The 22,933-nt window shown below is 36.7% G+C and overlaps 5 protein-coding genes across 5 annotated transcripts; 2 read left to right on the plus strand and 3 right to left on the minus strand.

Moving 5' to 3' along the window:
• Positions 1 to 107: 107 nt before the first annotated feature.
• Positions 108 to 2,634, plus strand: L201_001310 (uncharacterized protein; the record flags this gene model as incomplete). Its single annotated transcript, XM_066217099.1, has 6 exons — positions 108 to 476; positions 614 to 862; positions 992 to 1,358; positions 1,451 to 1,696; positions 1,784 to 2,121; positions 2,272 to 2,634. The coding sequence occupies 6 exons, from the start codon at positions 108 to 110 to the stop codon at positions 2,632 to 2,634; spliced, it is 1,932 nt and encodes a 643-aa protein (XP_066073196.1).
• Positions 2,635 to 3,481: 847 nt separating this feature from the next.
• Positions 3,482 to 5,219, plus strand: L201_001311 (uncharacterized protein; the record flags this gene model as incomplete). The annotated part of the gene is made up of 6 exons (XM_066217100.1): positions 3,482 to 3,791; positions 3,936 to 4,075; positions 4,194 to 4,332; positions 4,499 to 4,669; positions 4,772 to 4,859; positions 4,967 to 5,219. 6 exons carry the CDS (start codon positions 3,482 to 3,484, stop codon positions 5,217 to 5,219), a joined length of 1,101 nt encoding a protein of 366 aa, XP_066073197.1.
• A 247-nt stretch (positions 5,220 to 5,466) lies between these two features.
• L201_001312 (uncharacterized protein) lies at positions 5,467 to 7,913 on the minus strand (the record flags this gene model as incomplete). The annotated part of the gene is made up of 6 exons (XM_066217101.1): positions 5,467 to 6,732; positions 6,802 to 6,829; positions 6,904 to 7,031; positions 7,092 to 7,194; positions 7,304 to 7,659; positions 7,758 to 7,913. The coding sequence occupies 6 exons, from the start codon at positions 7,911 to 7,913 to the stop codon at positions 5,467 to 5,469; spliced, it is 2,037 nt and encodes a 678-aa protein (XP_066073198.1).
• A 765-nt stretch (positions 7,914 to 8,678) lies between these two features.
• L201_001313 (uncharacterized protein) lies at positions 8,679 to 10,990 on the minus strand (the record flags this gene model as incomplete). Its single annotated transcript, XM_066217102.1, has 10 exons — positions 8,679 to 8,698; positions 8,777 to 8,973; positions 9,058 to 9,421; positions 9,520 to 9,802; positions 9,888 to 9,999; positions 10,075 to 10,230; positions 10,294 to 10,355; positions 10,441 to 10,546; positions 10,624 to 10,687; positions 10,774 to 10,990. The coding sequence occupies 10 exons, from the start codon at positions 10,988 to 10,990 to the stop codon at positions 8,679 to 8,681; spliced, it is 1,581 nt and encodes a 526-aa protein (XP_066073199.1).
• A 1,525-nt stretch (positions 10,991 to 12,515) lies between these two features.
• On the minus strand, positions 12,516 to 15,906 carry L201_001314 (uncharacterized protein; the record flags this gene model as incomplete). Its single annotated transcript, XM_066217103.1, has 5 exons — positions 12,516 to 13,489; positions 13,550 to 14,266; positions 14,332 to 14,502; positions 14,558 to 14,687; positions 14,761 to 15,906. The coding sequence occupies 5 exons, from the start codon at positions 15,904 to 15,906 to the stop codon at positions 12,516 to 12,518; spliced, it is 3,138 nt and encodes a 1,045-aa protein (XP_066073200.1).
• Positions 15,907 to 22,933: the final 7,027 nt, after the last annotated feature.

Consider the following 22,933-nt stretch of genomic DNA (forward strand, 5'->3'; position numbering starts at 1 on the left):
CACAGATAACCTATAGCTTGCTAGTCAAGCGATTTCTCATTCTTCTATAAAATCCCTTACGCCAAACAACTTATTCAACATAATCGTCAATACTACTACATTAAACGATGTCATCTCCAACAAATTCAACTAATGTTCAACAGCAAGGAGGAGTAGGAGGATCATCTTCTTCTTCATCTTCATTATATCCAATTCATTTATTAATGGATGAATTAAAATCTGAAGATGTTGTATTAAGATTATCATCAATCCGAAGATTATCAACTATAGCTTTAGCTTTAGGTCCAAAAAGAACAAGAGAAGAATTAATACCTTTTTTACAAGATCAATTAGATGATGAAGATGAAGTTTTATTAGTTTTAGCTGAAGAATTAGGTAATTTCGCTGAATATGTTGGTGGAAATCAATATGCATATTTAATTTTAGGTCCTTTGGAAAATTTAGCTGCTGTTGAAGAAACTTTGGTTAGAGATAAAGTGAGTCACTAAACTTTCTTTTTCTCATAACCCCCGTTGACACTCAACTCAACGTATATTCTACATAATCCTCTCTATATAAACATATATCATGACCTTGAAATATATACTAAACTCAAATACGATTCACGTTTTAGGCCGCCGAATCTATTTCAAAATTATCAACTTTATTAAACCAACAACAAGTTGAAGAACATTTATTACCTTTATTAACAAGATTAGCAAGAGGTGATTGGTTTACATCAAGAACTTCTGCATGTGCTTTATTCGCTTCTCCATATCCAATAGCATCGGAAAATATTCAAAATGAATTAAGAAAATTGTTTTCTGTTTTAACTACTGATGAAACTCCTATGGTCAGAAGAGCTGCTGCTAAAGCTTTAGGGGTGAGTCAAAGTTTCGCAGTATCAATTCGCATTTTTCCACCAAGAATGACGATAGATACATCTTGATTTCTTACTTTTTTATCGTTCGTATTGAAGCTGATGTAAACCTCTATTCTAAAACTCTATCAGCCATTCGCTAAATCAGTTGCAGAAGTACCAAATCAACAATCAATATTAATTTCTGAAATCATACCATTATATCATAAATTAGCTACAGATGATCAAGATTCAGTTAGATTATTAACTATTCCAGATTTAATTGAAATTTCAAAAGCATTAAATCCTGATCAAGTTAAAGAACATATTTTAGAACCTTTAAGATCAAGTGTAACTGATAAATCTTGGAGAGTTAGATATATGGTCGCAAATGAATTTGTTGGTTTAGCTGAAGGTGTAGGTGAATCAATTATAAGAGAAGAATTGGTCAATGCTTTTGTTGGTTTATTGAAAGATAATGAAGCTGAAGTGAGAACTGCCGCTGCTGGTCAAATTCCAGGTAAGTTGCAGATAATATCATATACAGTATCTCAGTATCTGTTATCTTATCAAAGAAAGTTAGCATACTGATTATTTGACTTTTATAATTAGGCTTTGCTAAACTCGTCGATAAAGAAGTCATCCTCGCTAAAATCCTTCCATGCGTTAGGGATTTATCAACAGATTCAAGTCAACACGTTAGAGCTTCATTAGCTATGCAAATTTCAGGTTTAGCTCCTTTACTCGGCACAGATTCCACTGTAGAAAACCTTTTACCCCTTTTCTTACAATTATTGAAAGATGATTTCAGTGATGTTAGATTAAACTTGATTGGTAAACTTGATATGGTCAATGATGGTGAGTGTAATATTTTACACATTCCTGCGTATTGTTTAGCAAAAATTGCTCCATCGCTAATGAACTTTCAATTTACAACTTACTTAGTCATCGGTATCGAAAGACTTTCACAAGCATTATTACCAGCTATAATGGAATTAGCAGAAGATAAACAATGGAGAGTTAGACAAGCTATCATTGAATATATTCCATTATTAGCACAACAATTAGGTGTACAATTCTTTGATGATAAATTAGGTCAATTGTGCATGTCATGGTTAGGTGATACAGTATTTTCAATTAGAGAAGCTGCGACAATAAATTTGAAAAAATTAACAGATGTATTTGGTGTTGAATGGGCAAAAACTACAATTATACCTAAAGTTTTAGAAATGGGTGATCATCAAAATTATTTATATAGAATGACGACTATCTTTGCTATTACCGTGAGTTGAGCTTTGTCTACCCATCTACCTATCTATCTACCCATACATTCGTCCATTCATCCGTTTATCCCCTCCTTCTATCCTTCAATTTGCATATGCGAAAGAAAACGGAAAATTGAATTGATTTTCGTATTAATTGATTTGACCTAGACAATGGCACCATCATTAAATGTATCAATCATCAAAGAAACAGTGTTACAATCAGCATTAAATTTAGCTTCTGATCCTATACCAAATATCAGATTTAACGTTGCAAAATGTTTAGAAACTTTAGCTTTGGTCTTAAACTCATCTACTGAAGGTCAAGAATTAATTTCAAGAAAAGTGTTACCTGCTCTTAAAAAATTACAAGAAGATTCTGATGCAGATGTTAGATTTTTCGCTACCAAAGCTGTGGAAAGAACTACTGGTGGTGATGGTGAATCAAATGGTGAACCAATGGGTAAGTTGACAACATTAAAACCACAATTGATTCTTAGACCTTTCGTCACATCGGAATTAGTGATCTGCTAAGGAGAAAAAGGGAACATGCTAACGTATTCGCGAAAAATTATTTGTTTTATAGTCTTGTCATAAACGATTGTTCCGTATTTGCATATCACAAGGACCCTCAATTCCAGATAAAATCGCTGTCCTGTTATCGTAGGGAGGAATTGTAGTACAAATAGGTGTGATATATCTATGTTAGATGGTGTTATTAGAAGTCATAAATAATCAACGAAAGGCAATTTAAAAAAATTAAATACATTATATATATATATACCCTTGTTTCAAGTTTATCATGATTTTCTGCAATATGTATAAAACCAATATCGCTATAACCACACGTACTATCCTGCTGTTTGCTTACCTGTCTTCATTTAATCTCTCGCTTTACTCTCCTCCGCATAAACATAGGTTAGGCAATAATGTGAACTGAAAGAATCATTAGATTGATTCGTATGGGAATATTTAAGCTTGTGGAACAGACAGAGAGACGCACGCGATATCAACGGGCGCGTAACTTAACAACAACGACCTTAAGCTTTGACGTCATTATCCATTTGGTTCGATAAGTTGAATGAACCTTTCACAGCTTTCAACAAGACTAACAATCTTGTTTTAATACGAAAGGTTGACATGGTATTGATGATTTAGCATTGGAAGCTGATCAATACAGAGCAGCAGCTACTCTCGACATAAAGAACATCGATCGATCAGTGTTTTAATACCTTAAAGAATTTAGTCCGACCTTAAACTTTCAGAGAATCCACACCAAGACTCTCATCTTATTACCAACGAATTTACTTGCTTTTTTAGCTTTGACAAGAACCAACGATCAAATCTATTAATTCCATCTATTTTATCAAACTTTGAAGAAATGCCATCTGAATTACTTCATATACCACCATTATATACATTAGTTGGATTATACAGATTATTGACAGATCCATTTATACGTCAACCTGTATTAGATAAAATCAAACATGCTTCAATTAGAGGTTTAATTGTTGGTGGTTTATATACAATTGGATCATGGAAATTATATGATTGGTTTATTAGAAATTTCTTAGTTGGTTCAAATCCTTTATTAAATATTTTTAAATCTAACAAATCAATAGAAAATAGTACGGGTGGTATAGTAAATATTGGTATAGGTAAATTTAGTATACCTATTGATATTGTTTTATGTGAGTTTATGAAGATTTTCCTTTCATACAGCGATACTTTATCGTTCAGATATGTGTTGTACTTCCTTCTATAAACATAGTGAGAGACGGAAGATATCTAAGTTTAATACTAATTCCAATTTGCTTCTCTTCGTACGTATATAGATACCCACTTATTCATCTTATTACCTCAACTGAGTTCAATCTTACGTTATTTTATATACAAAAATTTAAAAATTGCTAGATCAAGAGCATATTCATTAACTGTTTCTTCAAGAGGTAAACCACATGAATTTTGGTCACAGGTGAGTGATATGCTATACATTCTTATGCTTATCAATCGAAAAATTGAAAAATTGGAAAAATTCGAAAAAGTAAACTGAACTGAACTTGAACTGAATTTGCTTGGTAAATATAATATAGGGATACATTGAAGAATGGACAAATCCACCTGTACCTTTAAAATCAGGTAAATTAGATGAAAATGGTAGAAGATTAAGATCAAATACATATTGGATTGATTGGTTATTATGGTGGCCAACTCAATTGGTTCTAAGGAAATGTATGTTTTTCATTTACTTTGACTCGTTAATCATCCCATTCTGAGATTATATATAACATACTATGACTGAAAACCAAAAAAACAGAAAAAAATCGTTATTGTTTGCTAGAAGAAGGAATTATATACAGTATACAGTATACTAATCCCATTGATTATATCTCTTTAGATCTATTCTTACCTTTATCACCACAATTACCACTTTTAGCACCATTAGTTAAATCTTTCTTAAGATCAATAACAACAGGAGAATATCTACATCAACCTTATTTCGATTCAAAAGGAATGAATAATGATGAAATTTGGAAATGGGTTGAAGAGAGAAGATGGGCTTATAGAGGTGAGTATATTGTACAAAAGTACGAAAAATAGGGGGATTCATTCAAAGGATTCATGACTAATCACAACAATTATTACCCTTTCTGAAATTCCAAAAATATAGCATTCGGTTTCGCAGCATCTTTGATTGAAAGTGTACCTATAATAGGATTATTCTTTTCTATTTCAAATAGAATTGGAGCAGCAATGTGGTAAGTTTTCAGATTTGACTGAATTTATGTCAAAGCCGTTGTTATCAATCAGTTGTCCTTTTTTTGGTTTTCTACTAATGCTACTTCTTGTATAATAACAATAATAGGGCATTCGACTTGGAAAAAAGACAACATCTATTTTCAGCAGGTATCATAAAACCTCTATTACCTAATCAAGTTGGCTTCTATGGTATGGGTAAAGTTGATGATCTAGGTATAGATATCCAAAAAGCTGAACAAGAAATTGACAAAAAGTTTAGTCAAAGGAAGTCAGATTCAGGCTCAGACGGAAAAGGTATATTTGAAATTAAAGGTAAAGGTTTAGGTGTAGATGAAAGTGGTAGAGAAAAGATATTGTGAAAGGTTCAATGAATAATCAGTAATTTATCATCTTCACGAGAGAAGGGCAGTAACTGGAGTAACTTGACATAACATGCATATGACATGTATTTACTTTCATGTGACTACTTCAAAACTAATAATACTACAGCTTCAACAAATCATACTTACCACGGATAACGGGCAGACGAGAAATGCTTGTTCCTAAAAGAATGTTTTATCTTTTTCAGTCATGACATGACTTGGATCGCTTCTAAATAGTTGGAACCTAAAAGATCTGGCAATAACCTAATAAATAGCCTAACAAGATAGCGAAAAACAACAAGCGATAAGGTTGCCAACCATCTTTATGTTCACTCAAGAAAGTTGAATAATGCTTTGATTTACCTAAAGTCCAATTACCCAGAGGAAATTGATCAATCGTTTGAACAACACCATATTGAGGTGGTGCTTTAGTTTTCGATTGATTAGGTGGAGAAGTTATAGTTGATTCAGATTCCGATTCTGATTCAGAAGATTCGAAAGGTGATTCTGAATGAGCATGATGAACTCGATCTGGAGAAAGTCCATTTCCATCAGTACGATGTCTGTCTTGTTTACGATTGATACGCGATGAAGAGGCTGAATCACTTGTTCTTTCTTCCTGCCCCCCTTTTTCTTCGTCTCTTGCTTTTGCTTTCATCTCCGGTTTTTTATATTCTTCTTCTTGTTCATTCTCATGTCCATATTCACTGATCTTGATTCCTTCCTTGGAGACCGCTGTACTTGGTGGTCCCACTGGATCTCTAGGACGCGCTTTCTCCGCTTTTGACGAAGGGCGTGATACCGGTTTGGTATTCTTCGAAGGTCTTTCGTTCGCGGAATCAGGTGAAAAATTTCTCACTTTCTCAATGGTTTTAAGCCAATTATGGTGCGGAAGTTTCTGTTCTTGCGATTGTGGTTTGGGTGTGTTATGAGGTTTGTTTTTGCTCTTATCGGGACTTTCTTTTTCGTCTTTCGCTTGATGCTTCTTTTTACTTTTACTTGAGGATCTATGGTGATGATGGTGATGCGTATTTATGGAGTAATCCAGATTATCGGGCTTTTCAACAAAGACATAGACACCTTTCTCATCGCTTCTGTTACTACTTGTTCTTGAATGTCTTCTACCTCTATCATGCTCCAGATCCAAATCAAGATGATCTAGAAATTGTGAAGAGAAAGAACTGAATAAAATACCACCAACAAAGTCATTTAAACAGATGCCCAATCTTGCTTTATATTCTTTTTCTTCTAACTTTTGTATGTTCTTTTTATCTTTATTAGTTATCAAAAATGATGATACGATAGAAGTCAATCCACCTTGAGGTATTGATGGTAAAGGTGATAAATCGAATAACACCTGCAAATCCGTCAAGGTGAATGGATAACTAGGCAGAGCTGATTGGGGATTTATCAGTGTCGATAACACAGGCAATATAGCATGAAATATATCAGAATCTTTAGGATGTGATAGAGGTACGTGACTTGGTTTATCAATCGTCGGAGGTATTGACTGTAAGTATGATAAGATTAGCAACATTGTATGCCATCGTAAAATTCGCCGAATGTCGCGTGAACGCACTGGGTAAAGTAGAAACTCCTTCCATGCCCTGATATGGGTTAAGGTTTGGTCAGCGCGTCTACGAGGCTAGACTTTCGCCTGTTGTACAAAATTCGAACTCACAAATCGGATGAGGTGAGGATACCGTCCCAAGCTTCTGCCCATTTACCTTCCCTAATTCTACTTGGATTACCGGCTTGGGCTGATCGCCTGATATGTGATCTTGTATCTTCGTCTAGAGGAGTCGTTATCTAGTCACAGAAGTATGCGATAAGTAGTAATTCGACTGAGCAGACGATATACACACTTACATATCGGTTATCTTGTATGACATCTAAACCTGCCAATGGTGTTGCTAGAAGGGTTGATAGAGAATAAGCCGATTTAGGTAATTGAGCTGAAGGTGGCAACCAACTGGTCACACTTGTTGTTAGTCTTTTCTTCTCCGACACTGGTGTTGACACTTGCAAGGGGAAAAGAAAATCATACGGTAGGACGGAGAAGATGATCACTTGAAACTCACTTATGTCCAATAGCTAAACCATCATCCCAACTTTGGATCTCGTTCATCAAAACACTTAACAAACCTTTCGATAAATCATTATCATCCCAGAATAATCTGTTGACATTTAAATTTTCACAAATTTTCTTAGCTAGATTTATCGGTACCCATATATCTTTAAATGGTGCAATACCATTTAAAGTCAATGAATAGTCTTTTTCTGTCCCAGGATCAAGTATTGGAGAGTTTGGTTTCAGATGTAAAGTAGATAAGATAGATAAAGGTGAACTAGTCAAATTCAATGTTAAGAATAAGGGTAATAATGACAAATGTGGTCTGTTCGATGGATCTAGTGTCAGGTATATGGGGATTGTATCCTGTAAAAGCCAGAAAGAGTAATTGTAAGCTAATGTTCTTATATGATAAATGGTGTATTGGTGATATAGAGAGAATGGTGGAGACGCTGAAAACTCACAATTAAAACGTAGAACACCGGACATAAGGTCCTACCAGGTAAAATAGAAGGTAATAGATCGAAATGAATAGGTAAAGGGAGAGGAGGTGAAATGTCAGCTTTGATTTCTTTGTCCATTATTGTAGTGTTTCTATCGTTTTTCAAAGCTATAGGCATTGTATTTTCGAGTATACTGAGAATATGGAGATTAGTATATGTATGAAGGTTGAAGTGAGCGAAAAGGGATGACAATGTTTAAACGAACAGACAGATATAACTTTACTCATCCGGTTGTTACCTATGTATATCTTGATCTGTGATGAGGTCATTGATCTTCGTTTTACAAGTTGAGTCAAGTTGATTCAACTTGTAGTATATATATACTTTGAAAAGAATACCATCAAAAATCGACGTCAACTGTTTCACATAGGTTACTGTATTGTATTTTGTATTTTGTGTGAATATCTGAACTTTGTTTGCTCGACTTTATATTATTTCTATTTCTATTTCTCTTATCATGTCGTAATCCTTTTTATCATCAATCAATAGTCATGCCCATTTCGTCACTTTTGGTCATCTTGTCACCTGATTTTAAGATGTGTCGTTTTGATTCAAGCACTAGTACTAGACTGTCGATCAGGCACCAAACGATAACCAAAACTGTCCGAGCGTTATCATGCTAATGAACCCACTATTAAGACCATCACGATTAGCTTGATAGCGTTAAAACCAAATCATGCATGAGCATATTTATACTATACTATATACTGTACTACGATATACCCCTTCTTAAAAGATACAATGTGTACCACGGAATCTCATGATATGCTTGTAACAATTACAATCAATATCCAAATTATCACCAATTCCGGATATACTATATGATGTCCAAAAACCTGATAGATATTGGAGGGAAGAAGAGGGTGTAGAAAGAGATAATGTTTATGGTACATATCTGAAGCCTATTAACAAGTATGAAGTAATGATAGTAATTAGCACGACAAAGCTTTTGAGGAATTTACCCTTGAAAGAAGACTTACCTGGAGCTAAATCATATTCTTCAACAACATTGATAGGGGTACCTTTAGGTGGTCTACCACCTTCAACTTTATCTCTTCTCTTATTTTCATATCTATAGTACATTGTCATAGCTAAAACCAAAATTAAACCTAAAGCTTGGAATGCAATATTGACGATAGCACCTTTTCTGTATTGTGGTCCTTCTTTTGAAGGGAATCTAAATGTAGGAGTAGGATGAAAAGATATTTCGTTAGTCCTAGTCAACTTGTCAACCGGAAAAAGAAAGGGATTTAAGACTTACAAGAAAGCAGCTAATAAACTTAAACATTGACCAACAGAATTTAACATACCCAAAGAAGTAGCTCTTTGAGATTGTGAACCTGTACAACCAGATTGCCATGAAATGATTAAAGGAATATTGGTGTAACCTGCTGTAACGATTAAACAACATGCGAAATATCTTGCTGAATATTGTGAATGAGTGATATGACTAGCTGGTACTGAAAGTAAGATAGCCCATCCAACTAAACCTAAAACAAAGACTACAGCAACTGGGATACCACGAGATTGCTTTTTATCTGAAAAGGTAGTTAATAATAACATGAAAACTAAAGCTACTGCGTAAGGTGGTACAGTGAACAATTGGGCTTTGGCATTTGAGTAACCTGAAAAAAAGAAACCAAGTCAGGTTAGTCATCATGAACTATGATCAGGTAATATTATACAGTATACCCCGTTGAAATATATAGATTGTAAAACTTACCAAAACCTTTGATGATAGTAGGTAAGAAACCACCAACACTTCCTAAATTCAAGTTCATACATGAATAGGCCAAAGAGATAACATAAGTTTTCCAATCTGTCAAACATCTTCTGACACCTCCCCATTCAATACCGGTAGAATGTTCAACATTAGATTCAGCATTTAATCTTGTCAAACATAAAGTTCTTTCTTCTTCATTCAAGTATCTTGAGGTTTCAGGTCTAGTAGGCATGAACAAGAATGTACAAATTGCTAATACAACGGAAGGAATACCTTCGATCAACTATACATCAATCAAATAACATAAATTTATGATTAGCTATGCACTTATTTCATAACAATGACAATGAGCATTCATCCTGACTTACGAATAAGATCCTCCATTGAGGAATTTTAGAATGTTTAATACTTGATACACCAAAACTAAGTAATCCACCAAACGCTCCAGCCAAAGCTCCTGCAGATATGAAAAGACCGACCCTGTTGTGAAGTTCAATGAAACCAATGTCAAAATAATGTTTGCAAAGCTCGGGCAAACTGTCCAAACAAACTGACCTTTTACTTAAATCACTTTTACAGTACCAATATGAAAGATGTAAAGCCATAGCTTGACCGAACATAGCTTCACCAATACCGACGAAAAGTCGACAAACGTATAGTCCAGCTGGGTTTTGAACAGCAGATTGACAAGAAGCTGCCACAGACCACAATCTGGATTACAATTGTATGTCAGTTTTATTATTTGCTAGATTTTCGAAAGACAAGTCTACTCACAGAGCTCCACAGGCAATGGATCTTGATGGTAAAAATTGTCTGGCGAGCAAAGTACCGGGAACCTAGACATAAACACCATCAGTTTTTACTGTCTACAGAATTCACTATCAAGGGACCATTGGGCATTAGTTGATAAGCTGTACTTACAGAGAAAACAATGTATGTGACGAAGAACATAGACAAAGCTATGGAATAATTATTGTCTTTATTGTCGAGAACAGTTTTTTGTAATCCTTGCAAACGAGCATTTGCTCTGTAATGGGGATGCTCATATGGTCAATCGGAGGTTCTATCCGGAAAGAAAAAAGAAAATATAAAGATGCCACTTACAAATTTCCTCTATCGAGATAAGCACTTAAATAAAGTAAGACAGCAAAAGGTAGAATTGCCAAATCTGTAGTTTAGATTTGTAATTAGCGTTGTAAACAAAAAGCCCATATTTCATCCAGTTATCAAGTATAATAGATAAGAACTGCTTACCAAGTTTCAACAATAATTTCCTTTCAGCTTTTTTATTTTCTTCAATAAATGCTAAACCAGTTTCAGAATTCGCATATCTTGTTGAACCTTTTTCGGTTTCTGTACCAGCTAATGTAGTTCTTGTACCGATTTGATGTAAATTTGATTCAGCATCTGCATGATCAATTTGTTGTTCATATGGTTTCTCCTCTACTGGGAGTGAAACGTGTTTTGACATTGTTTTCGTCTGTAAATATCGCAATAAACGATGAATTCAAAAAGGGTAGAATGAAAAAAAAAAAAGATGGAGAAGATGGGGGGGAAAGAAAATGATGGGATCTAAAAAAGAAACTCCTCGTATTTATATGTATATATATGTGTACATACAGAGTTGGTAGTATATATATACCTTGATATCTTTTCAATATTACAGCATCTTTAGTATGTAACGCCTTTTTTGTCTTCTCCTACTGCCCCTTCACAGAATGGTTATTCATGATTTACGAAGAAAAAAGCTTTTATGATAGATATCGTACCGATTTTGCCGGCACGACTGTTTTAGTCTCTTTTTACATTTTTTAAAATTTGATAACCGCGATTTCAGTCCACAAGAAAACACCTATTTCTCTCTTAAATTGATTGATGAAAAATCAGGTGGTCATTCCCCCTTCTTTTCCCTAAAGTTTATCCGTGGGGCACAAGTATCCCACTTGAGGAGTCAGAAGAAGCCAATGATATTTGTGCTTTTTCGGAATCTTAGGAAATAAGAATTCGAAAATCCCACAAGGAAACTTCGTAAATCTGTTTCGTTAGTAATGTTACTAACGAAATTGGAGCTTGATTATTGCGGGGAAGAAAATGATAGAAAGACACTGAGACTACCACTGTACCTCAAGAATGGGATATCGAATGATGTAAAAACTGCGTACAGTCAAATCGATGAGAACGCGTCGTAAGTCATTTATGGGGTCTGTCGTTCTAAAAATACATTCACCTTGCACTTGCATATTTACCTATGAGGGGTATTTGATGTGACATGTGTCGAGGCTGAGACCTCTGTACATATATGAATTCATTTACCGCCGGTCGAACTCGGACCGATAATCTATTTTTAGCTTCATCTGTCTTCTTACCCCGCATTCATATCAAGGGATTTATAGGTTTTAACTTGTTCCCTTCCCTTTTGATTACTGTTGAAATCACCTTGAACGCATGTAACCTTACTGGAAGCTAAATAGGTTGAAAGCTTTCTTCAGGCTAATCGTGAACGCATGTGCAGTTTTACCTAGTAACATAATCGGTCAATTTACGAGTTTCGTCTTTCAACTGTAGCCGTCTTTAAGCGAGAAGGAAGATTAGCAGATTTGCCTTCTTATAATGGGATGAAAACCCTCGCTTAGATTAGTGATTGAATCACGTTGACAGTGAGTAACGCGTACCAATAAGACATTATTACGGTTTTTGAATTAGATATCGTTTTTGCTAAAATTACAGTAAATTCAATTCATGATTTGATAGTTATTTTGATGACTATGATATCTATGAACATTATAAGAGTACAATACAGCAAGCAATGGACCAGAAATGCAAGAAAAACCAAAATATACGAATAATGTAAAGAGATATCTATTATATGCAATTTTATATATGAGTTGTAGGGAGTAAGAGAGGTAAAGTAAATAACATGTAAAACAACATTACACAAGAAAAGACAAAAAATCAATCCGATCCTATTGATGTATGTATAATATCAGAAACTTCAATTATGCTCCACCAAATTTAGAAGCAACTGTTCTACTCCTGGTATTGATTTTCCTTGGCGCATTGGTAGTATCACTTTTAGTCAATATAGGGAAGGATTGTTGTAGTTGTTGCTGGTGTACAGGTAAGCCCATCACAGACGGCGTAGATCCACTAATAGGTGTGATAACTCTATGAGGATGATGAATTTGACTAATCACTCTTTCTTTTCTAGGTTGATAATATTGTTGTTTTTGTTGCTGTTGCTGTTGTTGTATGATCGAATCATCTTCTTCATCATGTTCAATTACATCATTATCATCCCAACCTAACATATCGTCAGATTGACCCATCCCCATCCCCATCCCCATACCCATCGATTGACCCATCACAGCAGCAAGAGCGGAATAAGAAGTATTTCTATCAACAATACCATTTGTGTTAGGTAATGAAGTTGGATCTTGTGACAATGGGGTCAATGGATATGCTGAATTTGAAACGTATCTAGGTACAGTTTGATTTGAGTTATTACCCGAAGAGACAGTTCTTACGGTACCTTGAGAAGAATTTGATGGAATTCGATCAGAATTATCTTGAGATTGTGTTTGTGTTGCAAGTAAGGGGAAAGTAGCTTCTCTAGGTGTAGGTCCAGCTGACCATGTTTCAGTAGGAGATAGTGGTTGTTGAGCTGAAAGGAAAGGACCTTGTTCTTCGAAAGATATACCATTCTGTGTATATAAAGATGGATCAAATGTAGCATCCATCGGTAGATATGATAAATTGGCATCGTAGCCAGGGGTGAAAAATGGGATTGATGGATCTATATTACCGTCTTCAGGTATGACGGAAACATACATAGGTACGTAGCCTTGTGGGTATGGATAAGCAGCTCCACCATCGGCGAGCTGAAATGGTTGTTGAGCAAGAAAATTGGAAGATGGTGTTGGAGGGGCGCCACTAGCAGCACCACTTGAAGGAACGGTTGAGGACATAGATACTAAGCGAGAAACAGGTCAGTCAACCAGTACAATTGTTCAAGGAATATACAGTAACCTACATCTTGGTACAGAAGATTGACCAGCTTGTTCCGCTTCAATATCGTAACTCTGCAAAGTTCGACTATCTGCCAACAATCCACTAGGGATAGAATTATTCTTCAAGTCATCTTCGACATCATCATCTTGTAGATTCCACCACATTTCGGCCAACATAGCAGGATCGCCATTATCATTATCCGCGAGCGGTTGGATATCATCAAACCCAAGAATTGGCATTGGTCTACCTTGCGCGTCCATTGGAAGAGGATCTGCAATGAAAGGTACAGCAGAATGCATTGAGGGGTAGATGCCTAATCCTTGAAGTGAATGATCAGCATGTGAAGAAGGCTGGGGTAGAGCAGATGAAGTCGATGAATCTGTGTGTGATGAGGATGATACAGCTGAATAAGTGTCTGAGGATGACTGTTGACTCATTGAAGGTGCAGATAGTAAGTCTGGGGTATTATTTTCGACTGGTGTGACAGAAACTGATGGAATCGTATGAGGTAAAGGCTGTGGTCTTGATTGACCTTGATTTTGACTCTGTTGCCATGAGTGATAGTCTTCAGCAATCATAGCTCCAGGTGGTCCTTCATCCTCCAAACCAGGATCTCGGGTCAGGGACGGTAAAGAATTCATGGGTACTGGGAATGGGTATAATCCCATAGGATCGTTACCGTAAGCGTATGTTGCCGGAGCTGGTTCCGTTTCTCTTCGTGGTCCACCATATGAGTAGGCTGGGTATGGATAGGAATTGTCAGGTTTTTGCTGATAGCCCAACTAAAAGGGAGAGACCACTCACCATTTGGTATAGCTGACCACCATTGTGTGCCTGGTTCCGGCTTTACTGGTTCACCAGAATATGACAGGGATCGAGCGAGAGAACCCATATCTGGTCGTTTGGATGACTCCCTCACAGCGTATGGAGATGTAGGTGATACTCGGTTTCTACGCCTTTGGTGTCTTTTGGCCTCTGTATTAATCTCGATCAGTACAGCTATGATCGATGAATTATCAGATTGACTTACTGCCTGCTTGTTTTGCTGCCTCTTTCTGTCGTTTGAGCTCTTCTTTTTCTCGTTCTCTATCTTCGCGCTGACGTATTTTGTCAGCTTTTCGCATAGGTTGAAATTTATAATCAGGGTATTTCTTTTGATGCTGTATTTATGCGGGAATAAATTAGTCTGATATTCTTCAACATAAATCGATGGTGCAGAAAATTTAGGCTTACCTCCATCTTTTTGAGATCAGCTCTTTGCTCATACTGAGCTTTTCTTTCTTCAGTTTCATTTTTCCATAAAGTACTAATTAATTTACTTATATGTGCTTGAGGTAAACCTTTACCTGTTTTACCTTTACCTAAACTCAAAAATTCTTCTGTAGGTGCTTTTGAACCTTTTTTGGTACTCTTTTTCTTTAAGCCTCCTGGAGGTGGCATCATTTCTGAATCTGTTGTTGCTTTTGATTTACCTTTGTTATTACTAGAAGATTCAGTTTGACTTTCATCTGAACTTGCTGAAGTTGTATTATAACCCATTTTAGTTAAAACAGCATCTAGTCCAGGTATATCATTACCTGAAGCTAAATCTTTTAATATATCAGATCGATATAGAATCCACGCGTTAGGTGGTCTAGGTATAGCATCTTTTGTGCTAGTCAATTTAGATTTACTTGGCGTAGTTGTCGAATAAGATGTTTTGATATCTGTGTTATCATCCGTAAGTCCTTCTAAATCAATATCAACATCTAAACCAGATGCATTAGCTTCTGTATCAGTAGTTTGCCAAGGTGGTGAATTTGGTATCGAGGCTGGTGGGGGTGGTATCAGATTCTGCTGTTCCTGCTGTGGGAAATAAGTTGAACTTGATGCTGGATAGGACTGAGGGTAAGAAGCGAAGATGTTTGGATTACTATATGAATAACTCAAAGGAGGTGATTGTGATTGTGAACTTGAACCAGATTGGAAAGGTCTTAATGATGAACTCGAGGAAGAGGGATTTGATAATTCAGGAGATTGATATGCGTTAAAATGTTTACTGGAAGGCATATTGAAAGCAAGCTGAGGGGCAATAACTGTCGTTGGTGATATTATGATCGGACAGAGATATTGTTTTTCTGTGAGATGTTCAGAATCTCCAGTGACGCTACCTTCGTCAGATGTATAAGGAGGTGTAGTAACGGCCGGATCAGGTAGGATAAGCGGCACGTCGAAAATGGGTGAAGGTGTCAGAGGTTGGGACATGAACTCGGAGCAAGACTGTAAGAAAGCATGTAAGTCAAACTCAAGTTCAGGTAATTCAACATAAGAAGAGCTAGGAGCTGGAGAACCAGTAGCTTGTGATGATGCGGAAGTAACGGTGGATATCGAGAAGGACATGATTGAAGTTATGTTTGAATGTGCAGGAAAAGCAAGATGACGAAGGTGGATAACATGAAAAGCGAAAGAAACGTAACTTACTTGGTAGACCACTTGGGATTATCCTCTTCCTTCAGTATACCTAGCAAGCAGGTTTCCAGGTCCGTATGTTGGGGTGACTTGCTTATTTACTGTATCGACTGGAGAAGTCCACACGTATGTTGGCAATGAGGTAGGTATGTGTATGTCAGAAGATAATCTTATCGGAATTGCGCGATCAGGCTATCGAAGGTGTGTCACTATATATCGTGTTTTGGTTGTTGATTTGATCGTGCCGATTGGAGCGAATCTTTGTGTATCTATTTTCAGGTATGTATCCGCTATCAGATATGTCTTCAAGATGAATGACCTTGATTGTGTGGGAGGAGTTCTGTTCTCTGTACTAACGAAGGATTGTGAAGATAATAGGAAGCGAAGACTATTATTCGTTGTATAGCTGTGAATGGTATGCTGATGATGTTTTGTTTACAGGTATTTCGAATAGTGTCTGTGCTGGATGATCAAAGTTGATTGACAAATTTTGGATAGAGTTCAGTGCGTATAAATAACGATAGTGGCACACTGCTGTGATTACAATTGCTGATAACTGCTGAATGTTGTATGCAGTGATTGAAGTGATTTTGATGTTGTTGAGGGTATGAGTGGATAGGTATGTATCAAGAACAATAAGATATCGATTGAAAAGATGATACTCGATACCTGAAAATGGATCATCACCATCAAAAAGATAGTTGTTAGCGTTTCTTCCTGTGATCGCATTGATCCAAATCCAACCATTTACACACTACTCCTATCCCTCGATACACAATATATATGTATATACACAACTACATCCTAATTCCCTGATTAATCACTATCATGGTCGACTGTATGGATGCATGTATATATATATACTGATACACCATCCATGTATCAGAATCGTGATAACGAGAATTGTCGAGATGACTCGTTATGCATTAAGCATATTAGATTCTTAATTACCCATACTAATCTTAATGGTCTAATTATCTAATTATCTAATTATCCTCGTTAACCTCGGCCGGCGGCCGTACTTTACGGTAAAAGTAACCATAAATCCAACAAACGCGAAACCGGGAAAGTGGAACGATTAAGATATAGGTGGAGGGGGAAATATATTATCAATAACTCACAATTAAGCTTAGTCAATTAGAAAAATAGTTCTATAACCTCCACACTATAATGAACAAACTGATATCCTCAAATATATGATGGTACCAACCAAATTGATAAAAAAACCAAAAAGTTGAGGAAGAACGCTTTTGATGATGTCCAGGTATCTATATATCCTGAATTAGATCTATGTGTACCACGACATGTACTCTATCTTGATGATGAATATTCTAGGGTTACCGTATTTTTATGATCCCTCTTCTAATTTGATTTGATGGAATGTCCTATGAAAAAGTTCAATACAACAAGTCGGAGAGTAAAGTGTGTTTTCTTATATTGACCTAACGTAATCGAGAGATGGAGACGGAAACGATATTTAATTCTCCTAGTTTTTCGTATGGGCTTTTGATATTGAGAAAGATTGATTGTATCCGAGAGTCTGATTGATAGTTGTTTATCGAAGCAAATCCACTTGTGATATCGATTTTTATGAAATTGTAATAACAATGTTGAAAGAAAGTAGAGTAATGAAAAGTGATTAACGATGATGATAACGCACAGACTTGTTGTGTATATATTATATAGAGATATTCTTTTGAAAAGGCGAGGTGGTGATAAATTGGATTTCCGTTTTATAGATTGATGGTATCGCTTGACGCTTTGACTATCTTGTGGAGAATACAGTAGAGAGCAGCGGAGCGGCAAGGAACTTTTATGAAAAATCGAACAGATAGGAAGAAAAAAGGAAGGAGGGAAGAGAATGTATTAAAATCAAAAAGGGGGTTCTTCCTACAGATATTCGACTTTTTTTCGATAATCTTTGGGAATGATGGGCTATCTAGAAGTAAAAAGTGGAGAATTTAGGAATATATCCTAATTATCATATATGTGTATGGTTTTACATTCATCATCAAGATAAAAAAGATTGACTGCGACACCAAGTCGATTACCCCATTTAGGGTATTGGATTAGAAAAAGAGACGAAATATGGTACAAGTACTATAACTGTCAAAAAGTAGTGGGATCTTACAAAGTGAAAAGGTAAAGTATCTGAGGAAGTTTAAATTATTGGAAAGTTCATTTTAACCGAACGCCTCCCGGTTTTAAAGGTTATGGACGGCGTAGAAGGTCAAGAGAATGTTTCTGAACATGTGAGATATGGGCAAAAAAGAAAACGTATGGGAAGGAGGGAGAATCAATGAAACAATAATCGCAGATACGCCAAATCCGAACAATTATCGATAAAATCTACCAAATTTGACGAAGTGTAGGGGGAAAGGCGACGAATGACCGCCGACCCATTTTGATCGATGCTGATTGAAATGTAAGGGAGAATCATCGATATTGCACAATAGTCGGATGAAGAAGAGGTACGATAGTAGTGTAATTCATCGTCGATTGTATAGAGTAGCGAGGTATCGTAAATCCCTCACCGAGGTCGACACTGTACGGTACTTGTTTCGGAACCGGATGTTAAAAAAAGTAATAATGATGATGAGGGATGATCAAAAGATAAAGCCAGGAACCATGCTATACGTTTGATGGGATCGTTTTTTCCTGATGTCTCTTTTTTTTTTTCAGCCGTTGAAGAAGAAAATCTACGCAAAGCAGCCCTTTTTAGACATATTTATGTTTTTCTATAATGGCTTTTCGGAACAATGACTACTACACTTGCGCTGTACAGATATCTCTTTCCAATGGATCGGTCATATCGCAGAATAGGGAACAAGCATGTTCATACAGCTTCAAATTGGCGCCCTACGGCAAGCCTTGTTCCACTCTACTCGAGTATCCAGCGGTAATGGGTAACTTTCCCCATCTTTCCCCCTTTTCCTATTCTGTATATTCTGTACATTGAAAAGCGCAAGAAAAAAAGAACACTTAAGATAGTTCCTAGTTTTAATCAATTAACAAGTTATCAAACTAAAGATATATCCGTATCAGTTACAGCTAACAAAGCAATAATTGATATTATAGTACAAAAAAACCCACGAAGTATAGTATGTTTAATATACTCCAAACTATTACAAAATCATTACTTTTGTCCAGTTACAATTATCCGTTTTCGTGTATGTAATATCAATTTTACATGCGCATTATTTCCCAAACAAAGTGAAAGCTCGCTGTATGTATGAAGTATAAAGAAAGAACTCCCTAAAAAAATCCTGTAAGAATTGCATGATAGAGACATGCTTGATCTTGTTCTCTTAGCCTAAGTGCCGAAAATACGTTACGCTAAGCGCCATCGGTGCCGCTTTCGACTTACCTTTGACGTAAAATAACGATCAAGTCGTTGATCACGATGATCTATATAACATAATTTACTATCCATGATTTGTATTTATCTCTTGAATTTGAATTTACAGGTCGCAATGCATCCCGAATCTTAGAGGTCTCTGTTACTGTTGAACATCGTTATCGGAAGCATTGGTCGAGATGTATGAAGTGGGATGTCTCATGATGAAACTTGTTCTCCGTTATGTCCAGGTTTTCAGAGTGAGATCAGAACATTCAGAAAACCTACACATAGATGGGTAGACCAGGACTCTGACGCGATACAGCAAGCAATACTGGAAGGGAGACAACAGAGCAGCATTAATAACATTGTGAGATTTGCGTTGTGCAGCTGCTTTTCAACATGTATTCGGCGAATAGCTTAAAACATGAGGCAATGCGGGCAAAGAGCAAAGAGCAAAGATGCTTAAATCTACCAAAGAATATTCCGACGAGCAGTACGACATCCCGAGTTTATACACTAAGGAATTTACGTTGATTTTCGCAGAAAGTTCGGATATTTATTCTTTTTCTCCAAACGTTCCTCTTCTAAGATCCCTGTAGCGTTCCTTTCTTTTCAAAATCTAATGACGAATTCGGTAAAACCTCTTTAAGCAAAAACCTGTTAATTACAAATTCCATTCAACAGGAAAACAAGCTTGCCCTGTCAACTTGAAAGAGATCTTGAAGAGATCTCATGATCCCGTTTCGACCTGATGATATGCAGAAAGCTCGTCTATGTATCTTTTATCTTAGTAAGTCCTCATTCTGATGTGTCGATGTTTGATTTCGGCTGTGCGGCTAGGTTACAGGTGTCTATAGCATCAATTTCAGTTTAACCTAGGCTGCTCTCGCTATCATGTCGTGAAAACGATATCTACGTCGATACTTCTCTCTTAGTACAATAGTTTAACGGTAAATGCAGGTATATACAAGTATACGTCGTTTCGGAATAAGTAATTAGTTTTAATGGGCAATTAGGGAGAACGTGTTCAGAATAGGGATTGTTTTTGGATTTGGGTACAAACCCAACGAAAAATGGGAATGGGTCTGGGAAACACAGCTCGGACTTGCGTGGCAGAAGACGAAAAAGAACAATAGATGAACGACTTGTAACATGAAACGCTCTATGAGGGAGCTATAGTCCTTTAAAGGTAAAATCAAATGCCGGATACAGGACCAAGCAAGGGCCAGGGGCAGAAATGGTGACAATGGGTGAGGCTTTCTATACCATAAGATACGGGAACCTGATTGACCCTTCCTGTTCAAAAAAAAAGATGCTCCAAATAAATCGTACAAAAATGTAATGTCGGCGGCTAATCGTTGCCGAATCAAGAAAGATATCGGAGCTATCATACACTAATCAAGACTGCCATTATCATCATTCAACAGCACTATCATCTCCCCCATTTACGTAAAATGCAAAACGGCCGCGGGATAAGATATGTAGGTTGTAATATCCTAGATGATCTAACTATTATTTGTATTTATCTGATACGATAGTAAATATAAATCAAGCTTAAATTTGTAATTCCCCCAACCCACACATTCAAACAAATGCTGGTAAGGAAACGAGAAAACGTGGTACAAAGAAGGTAACTTTATATGATCATTCCGATTGTTTCGGGTTTTTGCATTCATGATATTTTCCATTTTTCCAAGCCACATAGCTTAAATATGTTTAAATCCTAATCACAACAAGGTTCTCAACGGTAATTGACTTTCAAAAAACATGCTTTTGGATGTCTCATTCATTTCAGCTACTGTACAGCTGTACCAAAGAACATTCCTTATTTGTAGCCGAAAACAGATCAATAAAGCCACTCGTGTCTTTGTAAAGCCTTAAAAGAAGCATGTTGTTCAAGTCTCAGCGATATTGGGCAATCATGAAAGTCCCAATGAAATCGGAGAAGAACAAGAAAGCGATGTGGTGAGTCAACATCCAAAAGGATGTGACGGTCTCAGCTTCCGGTATCAGTAAGTGCAGCGCTGACTATCACTTGACCGAAGGCGATGGTCAATGACGTCTATCCTGACACTTCCAGTAATCCTGTACTGTACTGCTGTTTCGGTTTTGTTGGATTCAGGTCTAAAGGGTCTTGCGAGAAATACGGAGAATAACATGTGGGCTAAATTTCGGAGCCTTTAATTCTGATCCGTATGGAGGTTTCTTCGGGAGTATTATTTATAGAATTGATTCCAGACTATATCTCTTGGTAAGGGCTTCTGTCAAAGATGCCCGTTTCATGTTTTGACTAATAGCATGCTAAACACGTTCTAGGATATCGTTCAGTTACCCTTCTTTACCTTGACTGATCCTGATAGGCTATAGAAGGCTGTTGAAAGTATCCCAAATTATTGGTTGCTCCCTCTATCGTGTCATCTGTATTGATTCATCTCGGTAAATAGATCGCTGACTACTTCGCTCCAAGAGTTTGACGTTTAAACGAACTTCGCACGATCGTGGAAAAGCATTCTTGTTGAGCAGTCACGAAAACGGAATTAGATTGGCATATCGATAATCCTCCTCAGTATTCTGAGTTCAACATGCATGATTTCCTGTGGTAAATAAACCATCTCCATGATTTCCTCTCTTCCTCGGTCCCGTTCCGTCGTAACTACCTGTCTTCTCTATTCTGAAGGTGACAACTAAAGAAGTTCAACCCTTCTTCTACAGTAGAACATATAACTTGTGAGTAAGTATGCCGTACAGTATTCGGAATCTGGTAGGAATACAAATTTCCTGCCCGTCTGGCAAATAATGTATGGAGAATACTGAAGAGTTAGATTTTGATCACAACCCAAAAGATCGGTATGGGTAACCGAGGTATCTACCAAACCTTTGGATCTTGCTGGTACCTCTTTTCAATTAAAATAATTGAAAACCCAGAAAATGTGATCGTAACTCAAGTCGTCTCAAATCTCCTTCCGTGGAACATGGAAAGACAAGGGTTCCTCAACAAAATTCTCATTCTCACATGCCATGTATATACATCCGAGGCTATAGCTATCATGTCGAACCTGGCTATCAAAACGGATATTAGTTGATCAAATTGGCGCCCGTCTAAATAGTGTACTTTGCGGCACTACGGGAAATACAATCGGTTGGTAATTGTTGCGCGATCGTTCACAGTAGAATAAAGATATAGGAGTCAAGTTTCCTGCTCTTCCCCCACTTTACGATTAGCAGATAAAATTTATCGCCAAGTATAACGTATGTTCCCCACTTTGAAGAAGGCACAATGCTAGTATATGCAACACCAAAGAAATCTAAGAAGGAAGTCTTCGGAAATTAACGGAACCTTTTACCTCGTACAGTGGAGTGCCGACTGTAAGATACATACGTCGGGGTTAATGCTGTTTATTCAATCCCTCTGTTTCGCTCCTTTCTATATCTTAAGTTTCAATACATGGTATATCAGACTATACTAACAGACATACTTGACTTGCTATCAGTATGCTTCAACAGGATCCTCACACGTGGTTACCTCTCACTCATGTATCATCCTTTGATTTCCCAACTCCCTTCAGTCACTACAACAATTGATAGCACTATCTAAGGTGACCAAGATGAAAGGATTAT

The sequence above is a fragment of the Kwoniella dendrophila genome, chromosome 1 (genome assembly GCF_036810415.1).
Source record: "Kwoniella dendrophila CBS 6074 chromosome 1, complete sequence".
In the NCBI taxonomy this organism is placed as follows: Eukaryota; Fungi; Basidiomycota; class Tremellomycetes; order Tremellales; family Cryptococcaceae; genus Kwoniella; species Kwoniella dendrophila.